This window comes from Erinaceus europaeus, chromosome 11 (assembly GCF_950295315.1).
Source record: "Erinaceus europaeus chromosome 11, mEriEur2.1, whole genome shotgun sequence".
NCBI classification, from domain to species: domain Eukaryota; kingdom Metazoa; phylum Chordata; class Mammalia; order Eulipotyphla; family Erinaceidae; genus Erinaceus; species Erinaceus europaeus.
Window position 1 is genome coordinate 31,985,774 of NC_080172.1, and position 17,998 is coordinate 32,003,771.

Below are 17,998 nucleotides of genomic sequence, written 5' to 3' on the forward strand. Positions count from 1 at the left end.
TAAAATCAAGTTCTTCGGCTTATGGACTTTGAAATGTATTTTAAAGTTTATAAGTATTCCTTTTAAGTTCAAGGTCCTAATGAGAATAGAAGAGGTGTCTTTTACCCCATGCATTCATTAAATATGAATATTCAATCCTAAACAATAACACTCAAGACTACAAATAAGTATTTCATTATTTTACTTAATGGTATTTATTATAATGTTATTTAGCAAGCACATTTACTGAATAGTCTCCACTGGTACATTAAACTGCTTACTGGAATCAACTATATTCTTTAATTCAAAATAAAATCTTTGAGGACATTTGATAGAAAAGATTAAGCTCCAAGGTCAAGCAGACATGTACGCAATCCTGACTGCACTTGATATCTATCAGCTTTAGAATGTTACATTATTTCTCTGAACCTCATTTTACCTCGTCTAAAAATGGGACATAGTAATAAATGCTATGCTATTGACATAATAAATATGATAGTGAAAGAATTAAGAAAAAAAATTCTTGGTACCTTGACTAACAAAAATTTCAACATACAGTAGCTACATTCCTTGTCTCGACAGCAAAGCATACCTAACATTTGTAGTTAAGGGGGGAAAAAAAAGTTTGCCAAAATTTAACTATCTCTTTATTGTATCAAATTTCATTTAAACAGTTATCTAATTTTTTTAACCATAGTCACATGTCACAATAATTATAATTTATACTAGGAGTTTTTTAACATGTGTATCTTTTATAATCACATTCCTTTACACAAAGCCATACAATGTATTTGCTTCTGAATTCAAAGGGTAGGATATATCATTAAACTACATGGTTAAAGCTGTCCCTGTCCCTTATGAAATGAGAAAAAGTAAAAAAAGAAGCACTACCTGCTTGACAATCTGACAAAGTAGCAGGTTTTGGGATGACTTATTCTCCTAGTGACATTTTTAAATTTTCCAATAAGAATGGATTTCTAATTCTTTCTCTGTGGCTAAGGATCTGTTACAACATTGCTGGTACAGAAAAACCAATTGGAAATTCAAGTAGTTTTTAATTTTAGATGGAGTGTGTTGCCAAAATTATAATACTCAATTATCCAAAGTGTGCCTAACCTAGTTTTTAAGACATTTGAATATCCTGATTATGTTATGAGAAACCAAATGCATTCATCTAGACAAAATGCTAATAGTCATTGCTATCTTTGATGAGTAGGTATTTCTTCGACTTTGTGAACTAAGATACTGTACCAGGCATGCTTCAGTTTAGGTTATTCTAACTGAATGAGTTAAAGATGCTATATACTAAATGTGTCACTATATGTGTTACTCTGAGAGTTCACCACTCCAGGGTGACATTTTCCAGATAAACAGATAAAGTCAGAGACAAAAGCGTTGGGGTGGGGGGGGGTGAGTGAGAAGACACAGCAGCAGTGAAGCCTTCTCTAGGTGGGGGGGAGCATGTGCCTCAAACCTAGGTTATACACACGACAATGTAAATACCATCTCAAGCTATCTTGCCTCCTAAACTTTTTTTTGAATCAATCAACCCTAAAATAATCTTGTTTTGCTTTAGTTATTTCAAAGTTCTATATAGGACTGATAGATGCACTATATAGGTCCAAATGGAATAATTGTCACTTTTGAAAAATAGCGACTATCCTAAAATTCTTTAATTATATTGCTTACTAATCTTAATTGCTATGAATTCAAAAGGCAGTTCCAAAGTGCATCTTGAACAAACAGAAAAGCAATTAGCCTAAATTAATTGCTTTGCTGATGTGATTTGCAGTAGGTATGCTTGGTGGTTTTGAAACTCCTGCCAGTGCTTTCACGACTTGATGTTCTGATGATTTTTTAGCCTATTTTTGCACCAGAGCAATTAACCAGATAATTGTCTGAATGTGAACCCGGCCCTAATCAGTATGTTTAGGTTCACAGTAACAATTAACCAAATATTACATACACATTTAGAAAGTAACATTTAAAATTGCTATAGGAAAGTTAAAGAAAAATCGATAATTTTTTTCTCACAGTCACACTTTTCCTACCACAAAGCAGAAATAAAAGCTATGATTGTCCCTTCTTTCTCTTTTCAATTAATACAAGTTAACATTACATATGAAAGACAGCCAAAATTCTGGTTCTTCATTTAAAAGTGTTTCAAAGACTCTTAAAAGTGCAAAACTAAATGATTCAACATTAACATACTTTTTAATCTTTTAAAATCAGAGCGTGGTGTTCAGATGAATACGATGTGATACATAAACTCCACTTGATTAACATTAAATACTTTATTAAGGCAGGATCAACTTATTTAGAATCAAATGAATCTGGAAGAAAAAGGACAACTGAACTGTCTAGATTTTAGAGTTCAAGTCAAATTTAAAAGTAGATTTAAATGTACTTAAATATTTTTGTTTATTTATTTTATTTGATATAAATATAAAATAAACTGAATGGCAAGACTGAAAGGAGAAGAGAAAGAGAAACACTTGTAGCAATGCTTCACAGCTTGTGAAGCTTTCCCCCACCAGGTGGGGGGCTGGGAGACAGAGGCTTGAAAGCCAGTACTTATCCATGGTCATATATGCATTTAACCAGACGTGCAACAGCCCAGCCTAGACCTACATATACATATGGTAAATTATTTGTCTGAGTCAGGTGGGCCTTTTGAAAGGTACAAGGGCTTGAGGCAAGGTCTGAGGAACAAAGAAGAAGACAAACACACACCCCTTACAAGGAGAAAAATATCATAAACAATATAGTAAACATCCCTACATTATACATACCCCAACAGAGGGGTGTGCTGTGTATTCAGTCAGGAATCTGGCAGGATGCAACATTTCTTACAAGCAGCATTATTTCGTATTTCTTTAGATATAAAGGAATTCATGTTCATTTTAGGGGAAATTATTTGTAGTAGGATTATAATTGTTAATCAAACAAGTTTGCTTTAATCAACTTCAGTAAGAAATGCATGATTTTATATAACCTCAGATGAAATGTCTTATTTCTTGAGGGATGATTTACATAAAACCTTTCTGATTTCATGATGCAAAAGGGTTCAAAATGAAAATACTCACTCATTCTTGAAGTCTGTTCTTAATTTCTGAAAGGCTTGTCACACAAAAAATAGTTCAGGCACAAATGCCATTTTTAATTATTACCTATCTACTTTCAGCCATTTTTTCTCGATTAAACATGTGTGTACCTACCTTCTAAAGTATTTCTCTATGCCACTGTTCATAAATATTTTAAGCTGAAGCAAAATCCCCTGCATTAAATTAATAACTAATCACAGGAGATATTTATCATCTCAAACTTTTACAAGAAAATTGTCAGATCTAATCACCTTTCTCATATTTTCACTATTTACTGGGCTTCATTTATCATACATTTTAAAATGACAACAGTGAGTTATTTTAATTATGATTTCTGGTTGAAGATTAAGAGTAGACAACTCCTGTGGGAAGTCAGGGTGGAAAGAGATGATCATAAATTTGTCCTGTCAATAAACTCTCATTTTCATCAATAACTGAAGATTTTCTTCATCGTTGACCATTTTAAAATAAGTCTGAGTTTAGGAATTCTTCAAGTGATTTCACTGAATTAATTATTCCAGTGCTAAATATCCATTGATATTTCCTTTAAAATTTATTTAGTAGGAATATATACTAGCAGAAATAATATTCAATGTCATGGTCTACTACACAGTTGGAATTTTTAATTTTATTTGAATATATTAAATTTTTTATGCATGAACAAATGCACATGTACTTTTATTTAAAAAAACCCTTCATTTTCTGTAAAAAAGCATTATCAGCTATTTGAACAATAACATAAACTGTGGAAGTTATCACAGGTAACAAAACATACTAGGTATGGAAAATTTTTATTTCCAAAGGCACAACAAACTTACCTGAAGTTAACCAATGGCCTTTTTAATTCAGTAACAAATTAATCATATATATCTATATATCTATATATATATACATATATATATTATTTCCTTTAATCTGAAATAGCATTTATTTACTACAAGAGATAGGGAACTTTTACAGGTAATAAGCACTTTTAAAAATAAATGAGCATCATAACATGCCTAAATAAACACCTATTTAAAAGTTAATTTATAAAATTCTTTTTTTAAATTTTTTTCTTTTTTAATATATTTATTTATATTTATTTTTCCCTTTTTGTTGCCCTTGTTTTTTATTTTTGTTGTAGTTATTATTGTTGTTGATATTGTCATTATTGGATAGGACAGAGAGAAATGTAGAGAGAAGGGGAAGACAGAGGAGGAGAGAAAGACAGACACCTGCAGACCTGCTTCACCACCTGTGAAGCAACTCGCCTGCAGGTGGGGAGCTTGGGGTTCAAACTGGGATTCTTACACTGGACTTTGTGCTTTGTGCCATGTGCGCTTAACCCACTGCACTATCGCCCGATTCCCAATTTATAAAATTCTATGAACTAGATGTGAGGTGGTATAAGATATAAAAATGGGCAAAACTTTTAGTAAGAAAATTTGTAAGAAATTAAAAGTATTCTACAAATGTGGAGTAGAGATTTTCTCAACACAACTTAGCTGTTTAAAAAATCAAAATACCAGAACAAAACAAAACAAACACTGCTATGTATGCAATAGGTTATATAAAACTTGCCCTCTCTCAAACATGTCATAAAGAATGGAAAAGATTCTAACGATTTCTAAAATGATCAGACATAGTCTCATATTTGAGGTGGGATTAGCATATACTTTATCCACAAAACAAGGACATTTTGAAAAACAGAAGGGAGCAACAACAGCAAAATACTAACCTGACAAAATCTAAAACTATAGGCATGAGTCAATACCGTACTGAATTCATCAGAGTAATAAGATACTCAAGGTTTGAAGCTGAATAAGGCAATGGAGAACAGGAAGCCCTGATGATTAAAGCATGAACTTTGAAGATACACAAAATGGTTTCCAGTCTTACCACTTCTGCTTGTGAGCTGTCTAATTTCTCTAGGTCTTAAAATACAGCTTATAATTAATTCCTCAGGATTGCTATAAAGATTAGATGAACCTATGTCTGTGAATAAATTAACATGGCATATGGCACAAGCCATAATAAACACTGTTACTGGGGTAGTGCAGTGGCACACCTTGTTAAGCACATGTTACCATATGTAGAGACCCAGGTTTGAGCCACCGCTCTCCATCAGCAGGTGGCAAGCTTCACAAGCAGTGAAGCAAGTACAGCGGGTGTCCTTCTTCTGTCTCTCTCCCTCTCTTTATTTTCCTCTTCTGTCCAATCAAATAATGGGGGAAGGGAAAAAAATCACTACTGTGATTAGTGGATTCATCATGTAGGCACCAAACCCCAGTGATAAACCTTAACCCTGGTGGCAATAAAAAAAAAAAAAAATTAAAATGAATACAGTTACTAACTATTGTTATTATCCTTAGTTAAAAACAGATGAGAAAATATTCTGATAACATTAGAACTAGAAAAATAATCACAGCTTTTAAAGACAGTACTTAATGGATAAAGCACACAGAAGATAATCAGTTTTATAGATAGTACTGGAGTCTGATCAGTAATTACTCCACTCTCAAACACTATCCCTTCTATTCTTCTAGCGTTTGCCCTTCTAACAATGGTTTCACTAGTAACTGTAATTAAATGACTACAAAAGTATGTCAAAAACAAGCCAGTCCTTGAGGGTATGGATCAACGTGCCTACACCTACGTCCAGCAGCGAAACCATTACAGAAGCCAGATCTTCTACATTCTGCACCCCATGAAGAATTTTGGTCCATACTCCCAGAGAGGTAAATGTTAAGGGAAAATAACCATAGGTCTCTGAACTCTAATTCCATGAGGACTCAGAGAGAAAGGGGAATGGGGGTGGAAAGGAAGGGTACTCAAAAGTAGTAGGCCAACTTCGGAAGAAAGAAGGAGTCTGGCAGTAGTGCAGCGGGTTAAGCGTACTTGGCACATAGCGCAAGGACCAGAGAAAGGACCCCGGTTCAAGCCCCCACTCCCCACCTACAGGGGAGTCGCTTCACAAGCGGTGAAGCAGGTCTCCAGGTGTCTTATCTTTCTCTCCCCCTTTGTCTTCCCCTCCTCTCTCCATTTCTCTCTGTCCTATGCAACAACAATGACATCAATAACAACAATAATAACTACAACAATGAAATAAGGGCAACAGGGAGTCGGGAGGTAGTGCAGCGGGTTAAGTGCAGGTGGCGCAAAGCACAGGACCAGTGGAAGGATACCGGTTGGAGGCCCTGGCTCCCCACCTAAGGGGAATTGCTTAACAGGCGGTGAAGCAGGTGTCTTTCTCTCCCCCTCTGTCTTTCCCTCCTCTCTCCATTTCTTTCTGTCCTATCCAACGACAACATCAATAACGACAATAGTAACTACAACAACAATAAAAAAGGGCAACAAAAGGGAAAATAAAATTAAAAAAAGAAACAAGGGCAACAAAGGGAAAATAAAATAAAAAAGGAAGGAAGAAAGAGAACCGTGGGGATGGGGGGAATGGGCAAATATACATAAGTATAGAGAGATAGTTATAAATATAATAGTCAACACATATCTGTGATCTTAGGAGGCACTAATACAGTTTTCACTGGAGGGAAAGGGGACACAGAACTTTCGTGGTGGGGAAGGTGTGGGTTATCTTATACTTTTCAATATTGAATCACTAATTAAAAAAAACTTAAAGCCAGCCTCAAATAACTATCATTAGCTCAGAAGCACTGAATTCTGTTCTTAAATCCTTCCCAGAACTCAAAAATAAATGCGTCTCATTATTCTCATTCCAAAAATATAAACCATTGTCAGAGCATAGGCAAAACTTTTCCTGTCTCCTTTTTTTCCAAGTCTTTGGGGTTAAGCTGTAGGAGAAAACAGTTTGAATTTCACACTTAAAACTCCAAGGTGAAAAGTATTCCTCTCCTCTAGACTACTTAACTTTAATAGAAAACAAAATATTCTCAAACTCAAATTCAACTATGCCTGCTGGATTTAATGGATAGTTTTGTCCCCCATGGGCAATCTTTAAACCTCAGTCTCTAGGAGAATTAAGTAATATTAAGGGATTGAAATGAAATAAAATTCTAAGTCCACTGTGACATGACATTCACAGGAAGATGGTAGATTATACAGCCAGTTCTTGAACACTTATAAACACAATATATAGCATATGTTCACATAACAATTCTTGGAAATAAAACACAATGGACACTTAGCAAATATTTTATATCACCAACACCTGCTCAAATCCTCTCTGAACTTTATTTCTAAATGTCACCATTTTTTATTGAATCAATGGAAATTTGAAAGAAGAAACAGAATAAACATTCAGAGAAGATCAAGGGAGTTAGAAAAAAAAAAATCTTTATAGAAAGCCTCATTGAGCTTTACATGAGCCAGGGTGCTGTCAGTCTCCCTGAAAGGGGTGGCAGAGTGATCTGTCACTACAACTTCAACCTGAGCATATTTAAAACAGACTAGTGTGCACTTGAAAAGGGGCTATACACTGAAAATTAAAAGATAACTGAATTAAGATTTTTCTTAGTACTATAAACAAAGGGATCATGTACAAATTACTAAGCACTGAAAATATATAAATACATTCATTAAAAATAATTTTTTCTTACTCTTCTAGGAAATCTAGAAGACTAATTCAATTCTCTGTATAATTCACAGCACTTTTCTAACACTGCTGTTTAAACATTAAGTGGGAGTAAATTTTTCATTTCTGAGAGCAGTCACGTTTTCAGCTAATTTTTGACACTTTTAAAGAGTTATTTTTATTAGAACTGGGCAGCAGCACACCTGGTTGAGTGCTCATGTTACAGTGTACAAGTACCCATGTTCAAACTCCTGGTTCTCACCTTCAGGAGGACATCTTCACAAGTGGTAGAGCTTCATGTGTCTTTCTTTCTCCCTATCTCCCCTGTCCCTCTCAATCTCTTTCTGTCTCTATCTAAAAAAAAAATTAAGTAAATTAATCAAAATATTTGTTAAAAAGAGTTGTTTTGTGAGAGAGGGAGAGAGACGCCAAAATCTGAGCACTCCTGGCACGTAACATAATGGAGCTCGAACCCAGGATCTCACACATTCAAGTCCTACATTACTTTTCTGTTGAGTCATCTCTCCAGCCATTTGCAGCTAATTTTAAGGTGTATTCTGTCCCCCTCTTAACTTCCATATGCTAGTCAAGCTCTAATGCCTGAAATAATGAAAAACTAATTGATTTAGATAATTTAGCTATTATCTGTTGATATGCTTTAATCACATTCAATTTAATAAAGAACTAAGGAATATCTAAAAAATCTCTACATTCTGGATTCAATAAAGAACTCAGTGTGTAGACATGGTGGGGGCAATAGACAAATAGTATAGAAGGATGGATCATGTCTGATAGAAATAGTCCATTCATTCCTCATATTGGAAAAAATCGTTAGATTAGAGATGTGGGTTCATTGTTGTTAGATTCAAAACTTTTCCAATTAAAGGCCCAAATTCAGAGGTTTTTATGTAGCCAGGAAAATGGCTCATCAGATATAGCTCAAAACTTGTATGCATAAAATCCCAAATCCATCCCAGGCCCTACTTTATGCCAGAGTGGTTCCCTTTCCCCTTCTCTATCTCTGCCTCTTTATCTTCTCTCTCTTACACATAAACACATTAATAAGTAGATCTTAAAACCCTGTAACTTTTATGTAAACTATTCCAATTTATAAAGTGTTTCCAACTAAATTAATATTTTAGCACAGTATAGGCCAAATAAAAGAGGCTCGATTTGTACACTAGACTGAGCTTGACCCACCAGCTTGCCACTTCAAATGGTTTTAGAAATTGTATTGAATGGCCCAGAGGCTAGAATACTGGAGGTCCTTGGGGCCAGGTGGTGGTGCAGCTGGTTGAGCACATGTGTAACAGAGAGCAAGGACCTGGGTTCAAGGCCCCAGTCCCATCCACAGAGAGGATAGAGGTTTTACAAGAGGTGAAGTGGTGATGCAGGTGTCTTTTTCTACCTCTCTATCTCCCTTTCCTTCTCTATTTCTATCTCTATCCAATAAATAAATAAATAATAAAAATTAAAAAATAAATATGGGTCCAAGTCCAAGCCCTGGTATCACACATATCAGAGTAATGCTCTTCTTACACACACATATACACACACACATACACCCCACCACCACCACCACACTTCTCTCTCTTTCATTAATAAATCAACAAATATTTATCTTAAAAAAGGTATATACAGTTGATATAGTTAGTATCTTAATGAAATTACATATAATTGAAATAGAAATAAATTTAAAACATTATACTTGAATGAAATTGGTTATACAATTCTAAGATTTGCAAGTCTGAAAAAGACTGTCCACTGACATAATATTGGGTCAGAAAAGTTATGATGCATTTTGTCACAGGAAACCATAGAAAAAAATGCTATGACTTTTCTGATAACCCACTGTTTTAATATAAGATTCATACAATTAATTAAGTGTCCTTAGATATCAATGTTCAATGAATTTAGTACATTCAATTTTAACTGCAAATTCAGATAATAAATTTCATTAGACACATACAACTAGTTGCAAACATCATCAACAGTGAATAGAAGACAAAAAAAACTTCTGTTTTTCTCATAATGCTAGCCTCTACTATGATCCTAATTCATGATCAAACATAGTCAACTATTAAAGGAAGTATGACATATTTGATAATAGGTATATAAAAATGATCAAAAGACAGATCTTTTGTAATGACTAATATTACAAAGTAAAAATGTACATTAATACCTTCTGTGATAGTCATCAGTCAAATCGATGGGATTTACAGCTAACAATATACTTTTCCCATATTTGGGAGCTACTCTCTGCCCAGATCCAGCTTTCTAGTCCTGTTTCCAACTCTGACACCATCTCCCCAGACTATGTCTTTAGCCCACCTGCATGTGAGCTGTCAGGCTCAGGCAAAAATTAGTAAAGTCATGGGCCTCTTGGAATATACTTATCATAGACCTACTAGCTTTTTCCAAAATGGAAAACTAGCAGATGAGATTTTTTTTTGGGGGGGGTCTCCATTTTGGAAAATTTAATGCTTTTTCAGACACCAAGTTGCAGATGCTACCATGAGTCTAACCTAACTTCCTTGGGAAAATTATATCACCATTGTATCCTGGAACCTCACCTCTCCCGAGCCCCAACCCACTAGGAAAGATAGAACAGGCTGGGAGTATGATCAATCTGCCAATGCCCATGTCCAGCAGAGAAGCAATTACAGAAGCCAGACCTTCCAGCTTCTGCACTCCATAGTGATTTCGGGTCCATGCTCCCAGAGGAAAAAAGAACAGAACAGCTTCCAGTGGAGGGGATGAGATACAGAACTCTGGTGGTGAGAACTGTGTGGAATTGTACCCCTCTTGTCCTAAAATCTTGTTGATCATTATTAAATCAATTTAAGAGAGTAAAAACTTCCAAAAAGCTAAAATAACTTTTAAAAATTCATTATTATTTTTACTGCCATCAGGGTATCACTATGACTTGGTGCCTCACAATGAATCTACTGCTTCGAATGGCCTTTTTATTTTCTTTTTCTTCTTCTATCTTAAACTAATAGTATTGGGTGGACAGAAGTTAAAAGGTTAGGGGAAGACAGACACAAAGGAAAACACCTGCAGATGTACTTCATCATCTGTGAAGATACCCAGTGCAGGAAAGGAGCAGGGGCTCAAACCTGGGTCCTCACACAATGCGAATGTATGTATTTAACCAAGTGCACCACTGCTGGGCCCCAAAATAACTTTTTCAAAGACTTTTAAAATCAGTTAGATCCCATTTAGTTTTTCTTAGCAAACAAAGAAAAAAATTATTATAAACATATCACTATAAAGATGCTCACAATCATTCAGTTTTTTATATATCGAATTTTTACATCTAAAGAATACTAACTTGGGACTCTGCACCAAGCATACAAAATCCAATGAAGATCAAATTAGGTGTGAAATAACATAATATATGTAACAAATAACAAGTAAGAATTTCAATAAATTCAAAGTCAGATAGTGGAGGAGGTCTATCAGTCAGATGTTTAAATCATTGACAGAAATAGTCAGTGTCCTCTTTTCATAAACCATTTGGATTTTATTTGTATTCAAAAGCAATGGTAAATGTCAAATCACTACTAGGCCATCCTTCTGAATACAAGAAAATATCATGCCAGTTAACCCTCTAAACACAGAAAGTCCTTTTATAAAAACAAAGATAAAGAACAGCATGTCTTAGTCATATAGATCAATTCAACAACTGCAAAATGCTAAAAGGTATCATGAGCACTAAGTAAAGACCTTCAATTCCTACATATTTTTACAGAACTACAAAAAAAAAAAAAAAAACCTTACAGAACCTATATAAACACATTACCAAATCTCAAAGAACTTTTAATCCAAGATCAGTCTATGTCTATACATTTGAGAATACTGAAGTTTATATTCTTATAAGGAATCCTTTATTAAAGCTAGCAGTACTAAACACAGATCCTTTTCAAAGTATTATTTATGAAATAACATTTAAAATCTTTATCATACTTTCATTATGAAGGGAAATAATGAGACTGGATTAAAAATAAGAATTTGTATATATGTGTGAATCCAGACTATAAAATGGAAATTCAACTCATTGTTCAGTTGTTTTTTTCTTATTTACCCTCATCCAGTTTTTATAGCAGCAATGAGGAGAAAATAAATCCACTGGAGAAACCAAAGAAAAGTCAAGCAAACAGTCTAAGTTTAATAGGAATTGTATGACCTTCCTCTGAACAAAAGATGTGAAAAAGATTAAATGAGAGCATGGGTAAAGTGCCTATCAATTACCTAGGTAATAAAGGTTACTTTCCTCCCCCCCCCCCCCCCCCCGCTTCTATCCTTACAAGACTCACTATTATCTCACTCATTAAGTCTTCTGTCACCTAAAGAGAGCAACCTTTGAGAGTAGCAGAGACTCAGTGCCCCACAGTCTGAGACACTGTACCAAGTATTTAGTAGGGGGTTAATAAATGCTTTCTGATTTACCAGACAATAATACTAATGAACAAATGTAAAACAGATGCTAATTGATAGGCTAAATGCATTAGTGCCTTCCAGTGCCCTCTGTATGAAAGGTTACTAACCCATCTCAGCTAAGTGCTGAAATTATAATTAAGTCTGACGGGAAGTCCTAGATTTATACCAATATAATTACAAATATTACTTAGCTTAGTGATAGAGTATGGCAAGAACAATCAGATGAGTAATTTAGATGATACTGCAAAGTGGGTTTTAATGTTTGAAACTTCTATTACAGTACACAGGATAAGTGCAAGTAGTGTAATTAAAACCTAAAAGTGTCTGATCTTTAAAACTCATCGCTCAACCTCATTAAAATGCATGTTTTCTCAATTAATCCAAACTTTTCCATTAAAAATATAAAAATACACTTTCATTCCTTATAAATAAATCTCAGATATATGCATATATATGATCAAATACCAAATAATCATTATAGTTATATAGGGGAAAAAATGAAATAACTAGAAGTTTGGGTAGATGGAGTGTAACAAAGGAAAGAGAAAGCAAAGTGAAAGCTGCTCATTTTTCACTTGAAAATCCCGAACTATTGCTAAATAAGCATTTGAAGGTCTAGAAAATTAGAAATACTTTAATCTTTGTTCAAATGACATAGACATAAATATTTATTTAGGTAATAACCCTTATAATCAGATATGGATTATTTGTCTTTGGAGCCTGCAATTACAGACTCTTCTACATAAGTACTCTTCTATAGATATACAGAAAGGTGTTGCAGTATGAAGACAATTATTTTTCATAATTGTTTTGTTACAAAGACAATTACCTACAGGAAATTTGATGTAATAATTACTAAGGAGTTAATCTTAACATTAAACCAATGCCAAACACTAAACTCATACAATAATATTTATGTTCTTGATTAATTATGACAAAGACTGCTTTCAAACTATCAATGTGAACACTGATTACAGAGATGAGTTTCACTTTTATCAATTTTCTTTAGATACTAATGTTCTTTTTACAGTGATTACTACCCAAGAACAAGCATCCTTTATAAATGGTGATTATATGTCTAACCCAGATTAGTAGATTTCCCAAAAAAAAATTTTTTTTTTTACTAAGAGCCATGTTAAGTGTTAAAAACTGCACTGCAAACATTAAAGCCCCCCACCACCACACACAACAAAATGACTAAAAAAACAGCCATGTGGAAAATCTCATGTAACTGAAAGAGCAATACAGGATAATTTAATAAACTGTCACTTGAATTTACCAAAAGGTAAGTAGGGTCTATGTAATTTTATTCTTAAAGCATAAAAAGAATTTAAAAGTGAAGGATGGTCTTAGATTTAAAAAACATTAACAAATACAAATTTAATAAACCACTGCTCTAGTGCTCTCAAGGAAAACATTCTTTTCAAAGAATGAATCTTTTCTCATGCCTACATTTAAGAGCCAACCTACACTCATCAGTAGTGGCAAAATATTTTAATTCTTTTAACTAATATATAAATATATTTCCAAGGGTCTTTATATCTGTTCTCATTAATGAAATGACTTTAATTATTTTTCCACTCATGCAATCCTTTATCCTTGTATGTAAGAGGAACTATTTTACATAATTTTACTACAAATTAAACTGTTTAATGTTAACTTCCATTTTCAAAAAAGACATTAACTTTCATTATTCAGAAGGAAAAAAATATGACATACTTGAAAAAGAGTCTCCATAATTTTATAACAGTTTTATCAAATCATTTTCCTTGTCAAGAACAGTAAAATCAACCCCAAACATTGAAAAAAATATTAAAGTGAAAAATAAACAACATGTCTTGGATGAAAGACTAAGAAAACTCAACAGACTGTTGCTATAACTGTGTAGTCAAACACTTGAATCTTAGCACTGAAAAACCTAGCTGCAACATAAGAATGAATCTTTCAAAAGTGTACCTTGATGCGGAGCCTCTCTCTCCCAGCTACTTACTCCCAGCTTTTTAGAGGGTATTACCAGTTTTTATTCTTAACTTTCCATTTCCCCCTGCTTCTGCCTAGTAAGCCTTTATTCATTTTGCCAGTGACAAAACTATATATAAATGGCTTCAAAACTTAAACATATCTATCTGAAAATACATAGCTAAATTCAATTTTGCTTAAAGTTACAATGATAATTAGTATCTGGTTGCAGAACACATGCTTTTCTCTGGAAACATGTTTTTAAGATGATACAACTATTACCTGTCATTTATGATCCAATTCAGACAGAGATTGAGGGAGCTAAGATTTTTGCACCTCTTGACAATTTCCATCACAGTTTCATTATCCAGTTCAGTGATATGACGTAGATCCAAGCTGGAAAGGTTTCTTAACTAATAAGATGAAAGAAAGAAAGAAAGAAAGAAAGAAAGAAAGAAAGAAAGAAAGAAAGAAAGAAAGAAAGAAAGGTAAACATTCTTAAAATTAAAAATGTCTATTAAAAAGTAGAATATCACATACCATATTATAAATGGATAGCTTAATTAAATTGACTATATAATGTTTACATATTAAGTTAAAAATCAGTGTAGAAATCTATGGGATAAATATTAAACCACATAGATATTATTCAGGCATCATAAAATCAAAAACTTAGCAACTTAGGTGGAGAAACGATTAAATACATGACATTAAGTACACATAATTTGACAAGATTACTCTTCTTGACATTTTTCAATTTCAAACATATGTCTTCATTAATATAAAGTCACTTTTGGATAGTTCTCATTTTTTTGAAGATGAAATGAGTTTGTAATTAATTCTGAAATATACTGGCAATTTTTTTCAATGAACTACAAAGTATACAATTATGGGTTTTGTGTTTTACCAAGCAGAAGGTAATATAAAAACCTTTTTTTTTTTAATTTTTAAAAAATATTTATTTATTTTCCCTTTCTGTGGCCCTTTTTTATTGTTGTTGTAGTTGTTATTGTTGTTGTTATTGATGTCGACTTTGTTAGATAGGACAGAGAGAAATGGAGAGAGGAGGGGAAGACAGAGAGGGGGAGAGAAAGATAGATACCTGTAGACCTGCTTCACTGCTTGTGAAGTGACTCCCCTGAAGGTGGGGAGCCAGGAGCTCAAACCAGGATCCTTATGCTTGTCCTTGCGCTTTGCACCATGTGCACTTAACCCGCTACACAACCACCCGATTCCCACAAAAAACATTTTTAAGGCCAGCAAGAAAGCTCACACATGTAGTGTGTTTTTTCGTCATGGGTATGACCCAGATTCAAATCTGGCCCCCACCTCACTGAAGGACACTTTGATGCTGCTGTATCTTTCTCTCTAGCTCCATCTCTGCTTTTTATCTGAAAAAGTCAGCATGGAGCAGGGATGACCAACAACAAAAAGGTAAAGATTTTCCATCTTTACCAGTATCACATTGCTCATTTCTTCATTTCTTCTTGCTCCTTTCCTTATGCTTCCTGTCTTACCTTGATTTGTATCCTTAGAGAAAATTACTGATGTCATTTACACAAAAGTCGTAGGATCATAATTACCTTTTTAAATAAGTTACTGTTTAAATAAGTGACATCTCAAATAAGTTTTTGTTGCTTTGTTGTATGCAAAGAATTAATTGGAAGGCAAATAATAATACCCTCCTAAATATATCTATGACCTAACATGTCACCTTATATGCAAAACAGAATTTGATGATGCGATTAAAGCTCTGGATTTTGAGATAGGTAGATTATCCTGAATTATCAAGGTCTATTGTAAATTACATGAACAAATAACTTTTCACAGCTAAATTCAGGGAGACATGATAGAAGGAGATGCAAGAGATATTAAAAGAATCAACCTGTCTTTACTGGCTTTGAGCACAAATGAAGAGGACCAGGAGCCAATAAGTACTAGTAGCCCTGAGCTGACATAGTAAGAATAGGTAATTCAGATCTACAATCTTAAATAACAGTAAAAAAATGTAGTTTTTTTTTTTTTATGAGACAGAGACCACAGCACTACACACCTCTTGTATATAGTGGGGCAGGAGAATTGAAGTTTGGACCTCTGGGGCCTTAGTGATGAAATTCTAGTACACTACTACTGGTGTAGTAAGAATAGGTAACTCAGATCTATAGTATTAAACAACAGAATCCCAACAAAAAACTGGAGGAACACTGTGCAGGATTTTGCATGAGTATGTAGGGGTTTCCCTATTCCAAAAAGCAATGCTCAGATGGTAGAAAGGTGAACAAGAAAATTCACTTTAATTCTCCCAAGAACATCCTCTAATTCAGACATCCCCTTTAGACTTGTCAAGCTCCCTAAATTGTCACATATTCACAAGCCTGGAAGCCCCCCCAAAACACACACACACACACACACACACACACACACACACTTTTTTAAATTGTAATTTTTATTTGTTTTTTATGAGACAAGAGACCACAGCACTACTCATCTCTGGCATATAGTGAGGCAGGAGAATTGAAGTTTGGACCTCTGGGGCTTTAGACATGAAATTCTAGTACACTACCACTGCAGTCTCTCTTCCCTTTCCTTTTTGGTTTTTATGGTGATTTCAATTAATCAGATGTGACTAATGAAATCATTGGTCTTTGACAATGGAATTCAACCTTGAGCTCCTCTTCTATTACAGGTCAACAGTAGATAGGACCAAAAATCCCACCTTCTTTTCAAATTGTTTGCCTTCTTATAACCTGAACCTACTGTCAGATATATTCCAAAAGCTACTTTCTGTATCTTAATAAGGTCACTACTTTCTACACCTAGGAAATCCCAAGTCTTCTGGGAAATGTGAGTCAGGAATTTTAAGTGAAGTCCAAATAATTGTAAGTGAAGTCAAATCATTCAGTTATTCAGATGACAAAAAATATGCATTTCTTATACATCCCAATACTGCAAGCAACAAAACAGATTCTCAGAGAATCTTTAAAAAGCTTTGAGCTTCCAAAAAGAAACACAATTTAGCCAACATTCTGATTTTAGCTTGGTGTCAGACTTCTGACTTAAAAAACAGAAGACAAGTCAACCTTTGGACTTACAAAACTGTGAGATAATAAATCTGTACTACTATATGTGGTAATCTGTTACAGCAGCAAAAGGAAACTAGTACACACATTTCCAGCACCATGAGGGAGTTTTTCTAGCACTGACCAGTCTTCTCCATGCTAATCCTTCTGTTAGAAAGCATGTTATTCCTGCAGGAAGCTGAATTAAAGGGGTTAGAACCAAAAGTCACAGGATAGGGAGTTCGAACCTTAGAGCCAGTTGTGTTTCAAATGCAAGAGAGGAAGGTCTCCTAAAGGAGAGATTCTAAAGGTGTGTAATTGCAGGATACTCTCTTCAATGGTAGAAATGCTCTATGTCTCTGCTGTCTGATAAGGTAAATGCTAGCTACATGTGGCCAGTGAATGCCTGAAACACAGCAACTGTGAAGAACAAGGTGAACTTTTTAAAACTTATTTATTCAATTTTGTTGCCCTTGTTTTATTGTTGTTGTTATTGATGTCATCATTGTTAGATAGGACAGAGAGAAATGGAGAGAGGAGGGGAGACAGGAAGGGGGAGAGAAAGATAGACACCTACAGACCTGCTTCACCACTTGTGAAGCAACTCCCCTGCAGGTGGGGAGCCGGGGGCTCATACCGGGATCCTCAAGCTGGTCCTTGCACTTTGTGTCACCCGCACTTAACCCGATGCGCTACTGCCCAACTCCCAACAAGATGAACTTTTTAGCTTATTTTTATTTTGATTAATTTTCATACCAGATTTGAACACTGGAGGCCCCAGAAGTCCCAGGTTTAATCCCTAGCACCACTAAATAGCAGAGTTAAGAAGTGCTCTGATAGTGATCCTCCCTCTCTCTCTCTCTCTCCTCCCTTCTCTTAAATAAATAAATGATTTAAAAGTTTACATTTAATTTATTGTATAT

At 34.4% G+C, this 17,998-nt stretch overlaps 1 protein-coding gene across 1 annotated transcript in view; it reads right to left on the minus strand.

The window, feature by feature from the left end:
- The window catches only part of FBXL17 (F-box and leucine rich repeat protein 17), a 577,742-nt gene that overhangs the window by 366,554 nt on the left and 193,190 nt on the right, over window positions 1-17,998 (minus strand). The window contains exon 6 of the mRNA XM_060201248.1: window positions 14,299-14,429. Within this exon, the coding sequence (XP_060057231.1) occupies window positions 14,299-14,429 (131 nt within the window). The remainder of the gene's footprint in view (window positions 1-14,298; window positions 14,430-17,998) is intronic.